The sequence below is a fragment of the Balaenoptera musculus genome, chromosome 2 (assembly GCF_009873245.2).
Source record: "Balaenoptera musculus isolate JJ_BM4_2016_0621 chromosome 2, mBalMus1.pri.v3, whole genome shotgun sequence".
Classification (NCBI taxonomy): Eukaryota; Metazoa; Chordata; class Mammalia; order Artiodactyla; family Balaenopteridae; genus Balaenoptera; species Balaenoptera musculus.
In genome coordinates this window covers 14,438,609-14,455,872 of record NC_045786.1, presented here as the reverse complement: position 1 = coordinate 14,455,872, position 17,264 = coordinate 14,438,609, and the positions used below count along the sequence as shown (strand labels likewise).

Genomic DNA, 17,264 nt, shown 5'->3' with positions numbered 1-17,264 from the left:
GCACTAAACCTACCAAACAATGCAGGGAAAAATGATATCTCAACAAGATTTCAGTCTGTTCACAGGAGAAGGTATATTTCTCCATTTCTTTAAATCTTTTATTTTAGCTTTCAGTGAAGTTTCATCCTTATCTTCTATAGGTCCTATACAGGAAAATACAATCATTATCATATTATTATCACTTTTATACATTTATTTTGCACTCAAGATAAACTGCTTTATCTTTTTAGTAGTATGTAATATTTTCGCAAAGACTAGTTATGGTTTCTTCCACCGGAGCACCTAGAATTATTACTGTACATGCTTGATCTCTTCGTCCCGCCTTTTTTTTCCCCACTGAATTTACTTCCTTGCCCTTTTCCACATATCTGGATCATTTTCCTAAATTATTCCTTTGTAGTGGACATGTGTTAATTTTTTAAAAATCTGCCTAGCAGCATTATTTATTTGGAAACTGCCCTTCCCTCACTCCACGTGATCTAGCGGGGCCATCAAAAGCAGCCTTCCTGCCTAGTGACAGGAGTGGCCATGTGACAGGTTGTCCAATCAGATAGCCCAACCCTTGGGAAACCATGATTAAATCGAGGGCAGACACATAACCAAGCAAGGCCAGAGTCACTGATGGATCTGAGGCTGGGGGAAAAAGAACTGCTGTCCTTTCCTCTGGGATCAGGTGCTGTGAGGATGATTTAATTTTGGAAACACCAGCCTTGAGACCACCTAGACAGAGTTTGTCTGCAAGTGAAGTCATACAGAAGCAAGCAGAGCCAAGAGATGGGAAGAGAAGGAGAGTCCTCGTGACACTGTGCAGCCTCTGGAGCCAGTTATGCCTGAAGGTAGCTTGAATTTCCCAGTTACACAAACCAACAAATTCTCGTTTTTCACTTGAGCTAACATGAGATGGATTTCTGTTACTGAACCTAGAAACTCCAAATGCAGCCTCCATTTCATACGTTTTTCTGCAGTGTCAAATCTGTTCTTTATGGCCTCCAACAAAGATTTTAATTTTATCACCTGAAACTAATACAATATTGCAAATCAACTATAGTTAAACTTTTTTTTAAAGATTTTAATTCTATCAAAATCTGTCATTGAATTTCTTCCTTATCTCACCATGTTCACTTTCTCCCTCAGCTTGTATTTTCATCTCATTTCATTGTCTTTTAATCTCAGCTTATTCTCCCCTTATTATCTTTCTACTTCTGTTTCATAAGGCCACATCTTTTGCATGTATCCTACAGTCATGCCGAGTGTCCCACGTGCCAGGCGCTGTTCTAAACACTTTAAACACATTCATTTCTTAAATCCTCACCCCTCCCTTGCTGTGCTCGATTGTCTGTACTCAACTGGGCTCCATCAACACTCCCTCCCAAGGCTAGAACTAGTTATCCAGAATCCCCTCCTTGTATCGTTAGAACTAGTTATCCAGAATCCCCTCCTTGTATCGTTAGAACTAGTTATCCAGAATCCCCTCCTTGTATCGTTAGAACTAGTTATCCAGAATCCCCTCCTTGTATCGTTAGAACTAGTTATCCAGAATCCCCTCCTTGTATCGTTAGAACTAGTTATCCAGAATCCCCTCCTTGTATCGTTAGAACTAGTTATCCAGAATCCCCTCCTTGTATCGTTAGAACTAGTTATCCAGAATCCCCTCCCTTGTATCGTTAGAACTAGTTATCCAGAATCCCCTCCCTTGTATCGTTAGAACTAGTTATCCAGAATCCCCTCCCTTGTATCGTTAGAACTAGTTATCCAGAATCCCCTCCCTTGTATCGTTAGAACTAGTTATCCAGAATCCCCTCCCTTGTATCGTTAGAACTAGTTATCCAGAATCCCCTCCCTTGTATCGTTAGAACTAGTTATCCAGAATCCCCTCCCTTGTATCGTTAGAACTAGTTATCCAGAATCCCCTCCCTTGTATCGTTAGAACTAGTTATCCAGAATCCCCTCCCTTGTATCGTTAGAACTAGTTATCCAGAATCCCCTCCCTTGTATCGTTAGAACTAGTTATCCAGAATCCCCTCCCTTGTATCGTTAGAACTAGTTATCCAGAATCCCCTCCCTTGTATCGTTAGAACTAGTTATCCAGAATCCCCTTCCTTGTATCGTTAGAACTAGTTATCCAGAATCCCCTCCTTGTATCGTTCTCGGTTGGACTTGGCCAATAAGAGGAACTTTCAATTAGATATTGAAAATGGAAGTAAAATGGCTGCCTTTATTCTTCACGTACAGCCAGACACATTGAGCAAAGGATTCCCAGTGACTCTGCAGCAAGCTCTTCATGTTTAGACAACAGTGATTTGAGATTCTTCAATAGGTGAGTTAATAAACTAGAGAAAAGCAAAACCTCCACCATGATGGTCCACACAGTGAAATTCAAGCACTTGGAGATGCGAAGAGCGAGAGCTGAGGGATGGCAGGCAGGATGGAAGCCACAGACAGACACCTGTGAGGCTAAGGGCAAGGTGAGCAGACAGACCAAAAGAAATCAAATCCAACTGGCCCCGAACTCATTCATTCCCTTTGCTTCTCTGGTGAAGGTTAAAATGATTCTTGGTGAGAAGAAACTAGACAGGATAAGTATGTAGGACAGAAGTAAGTAGTGTAAACTGTATTCAGTCATAATCTCAAAAACACCAGTTCAGTCAGCCTCAAGAAATTCTTTTGTCATAAACTCTTACATTAGAGAAGCCCTCCAAGTGTCATCAAGTAGTCGCATGGACTGGAAATTCTACCTTGATAAGACTTATTTCTGTTTGGGTATGCTGCATGTAAAAAACAACTGAATCATTAAATTGTAAATATTATTTTTAAAGGAAAATATAAACCTTTGAAATATAAGTAAATGCAGGATCTGATATTCATCAGAAAACAAAACTGTTTTTCAATTTTCTGAACAGTGGAGTAAAATATAGAGCTGTATCTAACAGTTTATCATTATTAGCAGTATTATCATTGTTTATAAAAGCATTTTAGAGTTGAAAAAAAAAGTTGAAAAGTTGAAAGTTGAAAAGTTGAAAAGTTTTCTTATACATGATTTAATTTTATCACCACCACAATCTTGTGAAGAAAGCAGGATAGGTATTACTAACTATTCTGCCTTAGAGATGAACAAAATACTAATATACCTATTTTAATACTAAATTCTAAAAGCGCTGTTATTTTAAGTCACATCACGGAATCACAGAGTCACAAATGTTTTTCCAGTATCATTTAACTGATTTATCCTTAAAGATTTCTCTCTGTCTGACGGAATAGAAATTCTGTCTGCTTATTAGGTTTGTTTTTTTATATTTACTGGAGTATAACTGCTTTATAATGTTGTGTTAGTTTCTGTTGCACAACAAAGTGAATCAGCTATAAGTATACATATATCCCCATATCCCCTCCCTCTTGCATCTCCCTCCCATCCTATCCCACCCCTCTAGGTGGTCACAAAGCACCGAGCTGCTCTCCCTGTGCTATGCGGCAGCTTCCCACCAGCCATCCATTTTACATCTGGTAGTGTATATATGTCAGTGCTACTATCTCACTTCGTCCCAGCTTACCCTTCACCCCGAGTCCTCAAGTCCATTCCCTACATCTGCGTCTTTATTCCTGCCCTGCCACTAGGCTCATCAGTACCATTTTTCTAGATTCCATATATATGTGTGTTAGCATACGGTATTTGTTTTTCTCTTTCTGACTTACTTCACTCTGTATGACAGACTCTAGGTCCATCCACCTCATTACAAATAACTCAATTTCGTTCCTTTTTATGGCTGGGTAATATTCCATTGTATATATGTGCCACATCTTCTTTATCCACTCGTCTGTCGATGGACATTTAGGTTGCTTCCATGTCCTGGCTATTGTAAATAGAGCTGCAATGAACATTGTGGTACATGACTCTTTTCGAATTATGGTTTTCTCAGGGTATATGCCCAGTAGTGGGATTGCTGGGTCATATGGTAGTTCTATTTTTAGTTTTTTAAGGAACCTCCATACTGTTCTCCACAGTGGCTGTCTCAATTTACATTCGCACCAACAGTGCAGGAGGGTTCCCTTTTCTCCACACCCTCTCCAGCATTTATTGTTCGTAGATTTTTTGATGACGGCCATTCTGACCAGTGTGAGGTGATACCTCTTTGTGGTTTTGATTTGAATTTCTCTAATGATTAGTGATGTTGAGTATCTTTTCATGTGTTTGTTGGCAATCTGTATGTCTTCTTTGGAGAAATGTCTATTTAGGTCTTCTGCCCATTTTTGGATTGGGCTGTTTGTTTTTTCTGATATTGAGCTGCATGAGCTGCTTGTATATTTTGGAGATTAATCCTTCGTCAGTTGCTTCGTTTGCAAATATTTTCTCCCATTTGAGGGTTGTCTTTTCGTCTTGTTTATGGTTTCCTTTGCTGTGCAAAAGCTTTTAAGTTTCATTAGGTCCCATTTGTTTATTTTTTATTTTATTTCCATTATTCTAGGAGGTGGGTCAGAAAAGATCTTGCTGTGATTTATGTCAAAGAGTGTTCTGCCTATGTTTTCCTCTAAGAGAAAAGTTTTTATTAATGTTAAGAAAGTACATATATCATTCTTGAAAAGAACATTAAGTCTCTAGTTTCCCCTGCTAGATACTTCTTTCTAATACACATTGAACTGATTACCAATATGGCATTTTGGGAAAGTTTACCACTCTAATTTCATCACAAGTCTATACAGACCACATTATTTATAAAACTTAAAATGGCAGTTTAAAATTTGTTTGACTTACTTTAGAAGTACTGGACTTCATGTCTCTGATAAGATTCATGAAAACTATTAATGTTACTGGGGTTTTCATTTCAAGCCCATCTTTAGGGGAAAGTAACGGGATAGAATATCTCCAGTTCCTCTAATTACATTAGAAAAAATTTGGCAGGGGTACATCCCTGAAGATACAAAAAAATTTAGATTGGCTCTTTTTAATCATTTTTTGACTGCAGTATCAACAAGGTAGGTAGTTAACTGGGTTCAGGAACCTTTTGAATATGCCCTTCTGACCTAAATGCTTCTTAATATAAATTTCATATTGATTTGGCCTTTTTAGAAATCTAATCTAGTTTCATTGTTTTGAATTAACTATGTTATCACCCTAAACTCTTTTTTTTTTAGTATCTTTATTGGAGTATAATTGCGTTACAATGTCGTGTTAGTTTCTGCTGTACCACAAAGTGAATCAGCTATATGTATCACCCTAAATTCTTAAATCACCCTTTAAAACTGAAGGAGGACCAAACAGAACTAATATTTTATGGACTGGCTCTTCTACAGAGCCCTTTACATATCATATCTCATTTATCACTTGCAAGAGCCCTGTGAGATGGGTATCACTGCCCCAACTTTAGATGAAAAAAAAAAAAACCAGATTTGGAGACATTTGTAACTTGTCCACGGTCATCCAGGCAACACGTGGCAAAGGAAGCATTTTAACCCTGGCCTGACTCCCAACTCCTTTTCTATCATATGTGACAGTGGAGGATATTATGAGAAATAATTTTTTCCTGTTCCATGATCATCGAATTTGGGGGTGAAAGAAGAGACTACTGCCCCCAGAATACTCTTCCCCTTGGAACTCTCAGTTATTCAGAGGTGGAAATTCAGTTGGCCAGTCAGAAAGAATCCTCTCTGCTGCTTATTCACATCTCCAAAGGCATAAGGGACAGTAAGGTTCTGAAATAAAAACGATTCCATTTGGCCCATTGATGATTGTTCTAATAAAAAGTTTGACCAAAAAGGAGGTAGAAATTAAAAGCTTTTAAAGGTAATCACCCCAGTTTCTTGGTTCTCTAACAGATATCAGAAAGCTGACTCGATTTTGGTGGAAACATAAAAAGATAAGCAAAGATGCTGACATGCATTGTTTCTAGGTAAATCAGATGCACATGTGACAACACATTTTATTTTAAATTAAATTAAGTCATTAATAGGCATAGTGCAAAGTGACATTCCGCATCATGAAAAGGTAACCCTATTAGTTAAATTCTCTGCAGATGAGTTTCATTTTACTGAAGTTTCTGGGAGACACGGTTTTGTCTTTCATGGAGAAGCTGCAGCCTCACCTACTGAACCAAGAGATGTACTTGCTTTCCTGTGGTTTTCAAGACCCACGTTTAAATTTCATATCTTTGGGACAACAAATGTATTATTCTAAGTGACTTGACTCTAGGGGAATATCAACTACTTCACAGGTAGAATACAAATATCATTCTCCCCTTAAATCTGAGTAAGTAGTCTTAAACACTTTCTAAATCCTATTATATGTACAAACTTTGCATGTAAAGGTTGAGCCAAGCAGGCAGAGGACTGTAAGTAAATACATCCTTCTCCCATAAGTACACAGTATTGAATGGAGGAGAAAGGGGCTTTATACTCTATTCCCTCAATCCCTCAATCAAAGACTTTTTAAAAGAAAAGGCAGAGTTAAAATAATAACCTCAGCTCTATGATAAGGAACTGCCGTATTTGAATTTCATTGAATTCTAGAGTTAGAAAGGTGTCCCCAGGAGCTGTGTGATGCCAGCCATCTCCCCAGACCACCAGACCATCCTCGAAGCCACGTCATCTATGGGAGTTCAAAGTTTCTTCCGCTCCAAACAGTGGAAGCTCAGGGTCCGGTTTTTCTTTCTTGCAAATGCACTGGATCCATTGATCTGAATTCTAATGACAACCTATTTTGCCCTACATTTTAAAATTTTCATTTAAAATCTTGACCAATAACCAATGACCTTCAAGAGGGAGGCAGCAGGGTGTAACGGAAAGAGTGGACTAGGGAGTTTGATTCTTTAGTCTCATTTTCTTCATCTGCAAAATGGGAATCAGTACACGGATTCTGCAAGAACTGGCAATGATCAAAGTCTCGGCACAGTCTCTTGTGCGCGGCAGTGCTTGCTAAGCGGTAGTTATTAGGATTATGATAGTCATTCTGTAAGCAGAAGTTCTCATAAAGCCTCCTGGTAAAATGGCCTAGCTGGTAATTACAGACATGTAGCTTCTTCATCTCTTATCAATCTTAACCCATTTTAGAAAAGCACTTTTGGTATGGGCACGTGTTTATACATTTGGATTAAAATGTAAAAGCTCACTCAGCTTTTACTTAAGCATTGACCTATTGCAATTTAATATCAGATAACTGTTGCCATCCTACAAAGAGACACTGCACAGCTGGGGCTCTGGAGGCCCTGAGGCAGCAAAGCACCATTCAGTAAGAGAACTAAGTGGTGGGGCAGAGCCTGTATGAGATGACAGAGATGTTTCAGGTACTTTTCAAAGAAAGGGAGTTTTTTAACCCAACGAAGGCAAACACTTTATCTTAACTGATTCTAACCCATAAAGGACCTGACAAACAGTTCCTACGTTCCTTCTAGAAAGCAAAGAATTCATGATAATGAGACAAATAAGCTTCCACTGAAATTTCAGGAAGAAATATTCTTCTAGGCCCCCAAGATAGTAGTGGTAATCGAGCAAACACATGAAGGTTTTGATGTACTTGTTACCTTATAGCCAAAGAATAAATGTGTTTTCTATGGGCTTGTTTCCTCTCTCTTGGCTTCTGCTTCTAAGCCAGCCGTTACACATCTATTGCATTCCTACTCCTCTTGGGTCTTAAGTGTGACAATCTGCCCCCCACATGAATTCCAGAAGAAACCACAGTGGGGTACAATCTCACTAGCATCCCAGTTCTGCAATTCTGCACTGTAAACCGTGGGAGTAACGCCATCAAGTCAAGGAAGTTCTAGGAATTGCTGTTAAAAACCCAATTTCCCAGTTCTGCGAGTGCCTGACATTTTGAAGGCATTCTACAAGGTTCTAATAACAACTGACAGAATAATTCAGATGTGCTTCTGACTGAACACTGGGACATAAAAATAAAAGAAACTCTGAAGTCCTTTTTGAACAGGAATGTTGTAACATTTAAACTTCAACAACACACCCATTAGGCCTGATGTCAGTTAACTACAATTTTCCAGAAAATCATGAGAAATGGCTTGCTTACGTGACTCTGGTGCTTATTGACCTCCATGGCATGTTTGATCTCAGGCAGTTCCTTCATGTGGGCATAATCTGAGAATCCTTTGGCAGCATCGTGCTTCTGCTTGTAAGCAATCTTAAGAAAAACACAAATAATTGTTAGTTTCATTTACAGGTGTATGAAATTCCTTACTTTTTAAATTTCAGTGTTCTGTTAGGATTTCATATAGTTGAATACCACCATTAATGGTCAAATTTGCCTAAGCTTCTATAACAAAATGATATACATAATACTTTAATCTTTGTGCTTCTGTTTAGACTCCTAATTCTAACTCTTTGTCATTTATTTCAAAAGTCTTTGTCCACACGCTGAACTCCCCACTCGTATTCATCTAGCTTAAATCTCAGCTACAGTTTTGGGAAATCTTCCACATCCAAGAGGCTTTAGGGTCATAAATGTTCAAGGTTTGAAGCTTGGGAAAGAAAATGACAAAACTGGGGATGTGGCTGCATATTTAAAAGTGAAATGTTCATTTTTTAATTGATTGTTATGATTTTATGGAGGCACAGCTATAATAGAATATAAACCTTATTAAAAGCCCTAAACTTTGGGAGAAAATATAACAAAATTCTCACATATGTCAAGCCTTGTTCTCTGTTAGGGAAATAAGCATCATAGCAATGCCACCCATCACCACCATATTAAATCTGTCCCACACAGGGATGGAGAGAAGGCATGAGAATAATCAGAAGTACTTCAGAAGTAGAACTAACCAAACTCAACAGAGTTAGAAAGTAAAGAAGATCCATAAGACAGCAAATTATCCCCTTACTCTCAGTCTAATGCTATATTATCCTATTTATTTCCTTCACAAATTTAAATTACTCAGTTTAATTTTTGTAAAATTACTTATTTTCTGTCTTCTCTTACTAGAATATAACTGTCTAGTTCACTAAATGCTCAGAACCCAGAATAATGCCTGACATAAACTGCAATAAATATTTGCTCAGTGAGTGAAGAAATAGGACCCCAGAAAATATTTGAAGAGATTATAGTCGAAAACTTCCCTAACATGGGACAGGAAATAGCCACCCAAGTCCAGGAAGCACAGAGAGTCCCATACAGGATAAACCCAAGGAGAAACACGCTGAGACACATAGTAATCAAACTGGCAAAAATTAAAGACAAAGAAAAATTACTGAAAGCAGCAAGGGAAAACGACAAATAACATACAAGGGAACTCCCATAAGGTTAACAGCTGATTTCTCAGCAGAAGCTCTGCAGGCCAGAAGGGAGTGGCATGATATACTTAAAGTGATGAAAAGGAAGAACCTACAACCAAGATTACTCTACCTGGCAAGGATCGCATTCAGATCCGATGGAGAAATCAAAAGCTTTACAGACAAGCAAAAGCAAAGAGAATTCACCACCACCAAACCAGCTCTACAACAAATGCTAAAGGAACTTTTCTAAGTGGGAAACACAAGAGAAGAAAAAGGACCTACAAAAACAAACCCAAAACAATTAAGAAAATGATCATAGGAACATACATATTGATAATTACCTTAAACGTGAATGGATTAAATGCTCCAACCAAAAGACACAGGCTTGCTGAATGCATACAAAAACAAGACTCATATATATGCTGTCTACAAGAGACCCACTTCAGACCTAGGGACACATACAGACTGAAAGTGAGGGGATGGAAAAAGATATTCCATGCAAATGGAAATCAAAAGAAAGCTGGAGTAGCTATACTCATATCAGATAAAATAGACTTTAAAATAAAAAATGTTACAAGAGACAAGGAAGGACACTACATAGTGATCAAGGGATCAATCCAAGAAGAAGATATAACAATTATAAATATATATGCACCCAACATAGGAGCACCTCAATACATAAGGCAAATGCTAACAGCTATAAAAGAGGAAGTCGACAGTAACACAATAATAGTGGGGGACTTTAACACCTCACTTACACCAATGGACAGATCATCCAAAATGAAAATAAATAAGGAACAGAAGCTTTAAATGACACAATAGACTAGACAGATTTAATTTATATTTATAGGACATTCCATCCAAAAACTGCAGATTACACTTTCTTCTCAAGTGCGCATGGAACATTCTCCAGGATAGATCACATCTTGGGTCACAAACCAAGCCTCAGTAAATTTAAGAAAACTGAAATCATATCAAGCATCTTTTCTGACCAGAACGCTATGAGATTAGAAATGAATTACAGGGAAAAAAACGTAAAAAACACAAACACATGGAGGCTAAACAATACGTTACTAAATAACCAAGAGATCACTGAAGAAATCAAAGAGGAAATCAAAAAATACCTACAGACAAATGACAATGAAAACACGATGATCCAAAACCTATGGGATGCAGCAAAAGCAGTTCTAAGAGGGAAGTTTATAGCTATACAAGCCTACCTCAGGAAACAAGAAAAATCTCAAGTAAACAATCTAACCTTACACCTAAAGGAACTAGAGAAAGAAGAACAAACAAAACCCAAAGTTAGCAGAAGGAAAGAAATCATAAAGATCAGAGCAGAAATAAATGAAATAGAAACAAAGAAAACAATAGCAAAGATCAATAAAACTAAAAGCTGGTTCTCTGAGAAGATAAACAAAATTGATAAACCATTAGACAGACTCATCAAGAAAAATAGGGAGAGGACTCAAATCAATAAAATTAGAAATGAAAAAGGAGAAGTTACAACAGACACCGCAGAAATACAAAGCATCCTAAGAGACTACTGCAAACAATTCTATGCCAATAAAATGGACAACCTGGAAGAAATGGACAAATTCTTAGAAAGGTATAACCTTCCAAGACTGAACCAGGAAGAAATAGAAAATATGAACAGACCAATCATAAGTAATGAAATTGAAACTGTGATTAAAAATCTTCCAACAAACAAAAGTCCAGGACCAGATGGCTTCACAGGTGAATTCTATCAAACATTTAGAGAAGAGCTAACACCCATCCTTCTCAAACTCTTCCAAAAATTGCAGAGGAAGGAACACTCCCAAACTCATTCTATGAGGCCACCATCACCCTGATACCAAAATCAGACAAAGATACTACAAAAAAAGAAAATTACAGACCAATATCACTGATGAATATAGATGCAAAAATCCTCAACAAAATACTGGCAAACAGAATCCAACAACACATTAAAAGGATCATACACCATGATCAAGTGGGATTTATCCCAGGGATGCAAGGATTCTTCAATACACTCAAATCAATCAATGTGATACACCATATTAACAAACTGAAGAATAAAAACCATATGATCATCTCAATAGATGCAGAAAAAGCTTTTGACAAAATTCAACACTCATTTATGATAAAAACTCTCCAGAAAGTGGGCATAGAGGGAACCTATCGCAACATAATAAAGGCCATATACAACAAACCCACAGCAAACATCATTCTCAACGGTGAAAAACTGAAACCACTTCCTCTAAGATCAGGAACAAGACAAGGATGTCCACTCTCACCACAATTATACAACATAGTTTTGGAAGTCCTAGCCACGGCAATCAGAGAAGAAAAAGAAATAAAAGGAATACAAATTGGAAAAGAAGAAGTAAAACTGTCACTGTTTGCAGATGACATGATACTATACATAGAGAATCCGAAAGATGCCACCAGAAAACTACTAGAGCTAATCAATGAATGTGGTAAAGTTGCAGGATAGAAAATTAATGCACAAAAATCTCTTGCATTCCTATACACTAATGATGAAAAATCTGAAAGAGAAATTAAGGAAACACTCCCATTTACCATTGCAACAAAAAGAATAAAACACCTCGGAATAAACCTACCTAGGGAGACAAAAGACCTATATGCAGAAAACTATAAGACACTGATGAAAGAAATTAAAGATGATACCAACAGATAGAGAGATATACCATGTTCTTGGATTGGAAGAATCAATACTGTGAAAATGACTATACTACCCAAAGCAATCTACAGATGCAATGCAATCCTTATCAAATTACCAATGGCATTTTTTACGAAACTAGAACAAAAAATCTTAAAATTTGTATGGAGACACAAAAGACCCTGAATAGCCAAAGCAGTCTTGAGGGAAATAAAAGGAGCTGGAGGAATCAGACTCCCTGACTTCAGACTATGCTACAAAGCTACAGTAATCAAGACAGTATGGTACTGGCACAAAAACAGAAACATAGATCAATGGAACAAGATAGAAGCCCAGAGATAAACCCACGCACCTATGGTCAACTAATCTATGACAAAGGAGGCAAGGATATACAATGGAGAAAAGACAGTCTCTTCAATAAGTGGTGCTGGGAAAACTGGACAGCTACATGTAAAAGAATGAAATTAGAACACTCCCTAACACCAAACACAAAAATAAACTCAAAATGGATTTGAGACCTAAATGTAAGACTGGACACTATAAAACTCTTAGAGGAAAACATAGGAAGAACACTCTTTGACATAAATCACAGCAAGATCTTTTTTGACCCACCTCCTAGAGAAATGGAAATAAAAACAAAAATAAACAGATAGGACTTAATGAAACTTCAAAGCTTTTGCACAGCAAAGGAAACCATAAACAAGATGAAAAGACAACCCTCAGAATGGGAGAAAACATTTGCAAACGGATCAATGGACAAAGGATTAATCTCCAAATATACAAGCAGCTCATGCAGTTCAATATTAAAGAAACAAACAACCCAATCCAAAAATGGGCAGAAGACCTAAACAGACATTTCTCCAAAGAAGACATACAGATGGCCAAGAAGCACATGAAAAGCTGCTCAACATCACTAATCATTAGAGAAATGCAAATCAAAACTACAATGAGGTACCACCTCATACCAATTAGAATGGGCATCATCAGAAAATCTACAAACAACAAACGCTGGAGAGGGTGTGGAGAAAAGGGAACCCTCTTGCACTGTTGGTGGGAATGTAAATTGATACAGCCACTATGGAGAACAGTATGGAGGTTCCTTAAAAAACTAAAAATAGAATTACCATATGATCCAGCAATCCCACTACTGGGCATATACCCAGAGAAAACCATAATTCGAAAAGAGTCATGTACCACAATGTTCATTGCAGCTCTATTTACAATAGCCAGGTCATGGAAGCAACCTAAATGCCCACCGACAGATGAATGGATGAAGAAGATATGGTACATATATACAATGGAATATTACTCAGCCATAAAAATGAACGAAATTGGGTCATTTGTTGAGACGTGGATGGATCTAGAGACTGTCATACAGTGAAGTAAGTCAGAAAGAGAAAAACAAATATCGTATATTAACGCATGTATGTGGAACCTAGAAAAATGGTACAGATGAACTGGTTTGTAGGGCAGAAGTTGAGACACAGATGTAGAGAACAAACATATGGACACCAAGCGGGGGAAAGCCGTGGGTCGGTGGGGATGGTGGTGTGATGAATTGGGCGATTGGAATTGACGTGTATACACTGACGTGTATAAAATTGATGACCAATAAGAACCTACTGTATAAAAAAGTAAATAAAAAAAAGTATAACTAAACGGATGAGAATAAAACAAGAATAAATTAATGAATTATTTTTAAATTAATTTAAATTATATATATTAAAAGTTTAATAATAAGATATTAAATGGAACTGGAATTACTTGGCACAGAATAAAGGTAACTTAAAAAAGAAAAACTAGAACAGTGGTCACCAAGACAAAACAAGATCTAATTTTTAATGAAAGTATACAGTTACACTTAAGGAAAAACTTTTTACCAACATGAGCTCCTTGAGAGCTGTGTCCGTATCTTACATATCTTTTAATATCCTGTGCCAGTCATACTGAATGACACAGAATAGAAACGCAATAAATGTTTAGTGAATGAATGAGTAACTGAGTTTATTAAACATTCTCACGAGCTTAAACTCTTTGTAGGCTTTAATAAGTAGAATTAACCACCCACTTAACTTAGATAATATACTTGTCTAAAGGATTAAAGTGATAATTACAAAAATAATTTTTTTAAGTAAAAGCATCCGATCCTACCAAAAAAAAGGGAAAGTCATCTAGTACAAATATCAATGTTCAAATCCCTTCTCTGGCTTCCCCCACCGAGTTTTTCTTGAAAACTTCCAGTGAAAGAGAACTCAACCTGGGTATCACAGTCTTTAAATTTTGAAGATTCTGATACAAAGTTCCTCCTTTAATGAAACTTAAGTCTATCTCCCCAGAGCGGCATCCATTTGGCCATAAGGGAAGAATCTGGTTCACAGGACAGAACTCCAAACATGGGAACACAGCTGTCAGTGGCTTCCATTCCCCGGACCTGTCTGCATAGATTAAGGTACTGAACCCCTGTACACTCTAAACGCTCTCCGAAGTACAATTCCAACTTTTCCTCCTCTTTCTTAAGGTGTCCACAATATCCCAGATATGGCCTGACCTATCCTAATTAGAACTGTTCAGTTTAATCTAGGTTATCATCTCAAATGTGCTATATGCTATTAACACATCCATGGATCACACCATTTTCCTTTTGATTACTGTGTTGAGACTTCTGTCAGCTAATGCCCCTAAGTCTTGTTCACTCCTGCTCAGCCCTGTTCCCACATCTGGTTGATTATTAGGCCTCGCACACAGCACCTCACATTATTCCAGGGATAATTCATCTTGCTAGAGTCTGTCCGTTGATTTAATCCATCAGGATATCTAATTCTGATGGACATATCTTTTACATTTTCACCAATTAATTATGTTAAACAGGAAACCCATTAAGAAACTCCATTCAGACTGAGAAAGTCCATTATCTCAGTTTCATTACATTATCTATTATAACTTGTGGGGAGGAAGGAGGAGTTTAGTGAGTGGCCAAGTCTCTTAAGCCAAGAAACAACTTCTATGAGATCTGTTATAAGGAAAAAAACACTAGCACATGCCTGTCTCCTTTTTGCTGGATGCCTGGTTGATTTTGCGTTTTTGACTATGGTACTTGTGAACTTACAAACATAACCAATGCAGCTGATCATTTTGTGGGTTATCATAGAAGTGGTGAGTCATCAAGCACAATTTTAAAAAGCACTCTTTCTTAAAAAGGCTATGTAATTTTCTACTTGCAGCATTAAAATAGTCATTTCATTTATAGCTGCTGCTAAGCGCCACTTTAGAATTAAGATTACATCAAATTGGAGGCAGCTGAACTTTATCATATTAATTTTCGTCCTTAAAATAGCTAATGGAAAATTATGTCACACTAATAAATTTTCTGATAAATTTGATTTCTTAGGATTTGTCATTATTGCGTGGCATTTCCCTAGATTAATACTGTTTTCTTCCAACCTTGTGAATTAAGGTTGCTATGGTACTAGATGCCTAACTAGTGGAAGATAGTTGCAATAGTCTTATATAAATTATACGTAAATATGTTTATGCAAATAATATACACATTTGTGTTATATATTTCATCTTATATGTTTATATCTCATATATACATATATTTCTGATTTACAGTATATTTCATAACTACTATATAGGTAAATGTACTTTTAATCCCATAACACAGGCAGCCCTGAAGCTCCTGAAACAGGACCTTGTGGCCACTGTAGATAAAAACATAAGCTCTCATAAATCTCCTCAGTTCAGATGCCTGAGTAGCCTGTATCACTTCTGTGATAAGGGATTATTTAGTCTCTGCTTGAGACAGCCCTGGTGAGAAGGGTCACAGCACTTCATGGCACAGCCCATCCATTTCCAGAAGATTTCTTTGTGATCTTTGCTTGTAAAATTTTTAATGAGAGTTATCTAACAAAATGGCTTCCTAAAATCTCCACATCTGTCTCACTCTCTTTTTTTTAAGGTGTTTCTTCCTATCAGCCATTTTCTACAAGGAGTATTAACCTACCTAACTTCACCTCATCACTCTAGTTTGAATGTAAGCATCTGAGAATGTTTGCAAATTGATTTTAAGATAATATTTTGTTCCAATGTCAAAAGTTTAGGATACTTTTTAACAGAAGTTGGAAGACAGTTAAATTTTAGTATTTGCCTAATACTAATACTCTAATTCAGGGTGCCACAAATCTGATACTATTTTGGACACAGTAAAAGGTTAGTTCTATAATTATCACAGACACTATCAAATAGTTCTACTTTCTTGCCTGTCTTATTAGGCAATTGAGAATTGCAATTTTAACAATAATAAAATAGATTTATGTAAATCTAAAGAAATGTTATTACAATTACATAAATCTTTGAAATAGATCCCTTCTTCGGAATCCAGGTTTTTCCTTTCAGACAAGTTCAGGGACTAATTATAACACTGGGCAGTGCTGCTCCTTGAGAGCACACGTATGTCTTTCCTAGGGTGCATATTCTAACGTAAGTGATAACCTATTCTGCAAAAAAAGAGATAGATTCCAAAATATACAATATGGATTATTTTGCATGTTAAGTTCTATGTGCACATATTTATGTCCTATAGATGTGTTTATGCCATAAAAATTTGAGAAAAGTTGTGCCCTTCCAAAGCAATTAGGATGCAAATATCTGAAAATCTTACCTTCCCAAGTATAAAAATAAGAAAAGATTGTTTCTTTTCTTTATCGCATAATTGTTGCTTATTATTATTATTATTGTATAAATGTTGTCAAACATCAAGTGTTGTAATTGCTTGCTTTATAAAGTAGTCCATGTGATCAGCAAGTGGCTGGGTTACCAGGTGTTGGCAGGAAAAAAAGGGGGCATATTAGTCATGGTCAGCCATGCAGAACCCTGACATATATTTTTAGCCTCATGTGCACAGCTGAGATTAGCTTACTGCCAAGCTGGGTACATAGTGGACATTTAAGTTTGTGATAATGAAGTACTTAAAGATATTCTGCAAAGGATGACTATACTTGGTATTGTTCAAGAGTCATCTATTTTCAGACTATTTTAAAATTATCTAGGTATCCTCTACTTAAAAGTAAAAAGATTCTGAAAAAAGAAGTAACTTGTTTAATAAGAAAAAGAGGGATAGAAATAGTAAAAAGAGGTGGTAAGGGGTATAGTTAAGAACCCAGACTCTGGAGCCAATCTATCCATGTTCATGTGCTGGGTCTGCCATGTATTAGCTGTGTGACCTTGCGCAAGTTACCTAACCTCTCTGTGCTTCAGTTTCTACATCTCCAAAATGAGGATATCTCATGCAGCTGTGAGGATTAAATGATATAAATATATGTGAAATGCATAGAACAGTACCTGACACATAGTAAGCATTTCTTTGTATTTATTA

The 17,264-nt window shown here is 36.9% G+C and overlaps 1 protein-coding gene across 13 annotated transcripts in view; it reads right to left on the bottom strand.

The window, feature by feature from the left end:
* Positions 1-17,264, bottom strand: part of NEBL (nebulette) — a 336,029-nt gene that overhangs the window by 78,992 nt on the left and 239,773 nt on the right. For 11 of the 13 annotated variants that reach the window (XM_036842823.1, XM_036842834.1, XM_036842825.1 and 8 more), the window contains one exon: positions 8,009-8,119. The exons of the other annotated variants lie outside the window; for them this stretch is intronic. In XM_036842823.1, coding sequence (XP_036698718.1) covers positions 8,009-8,119 — 111 coding nt within the window. The remainder of the gene's footprint in view (positions 1-8,008; positions 8,120-17,264) is intronic. 13 annotated transcript variants of the gene reach the window in all.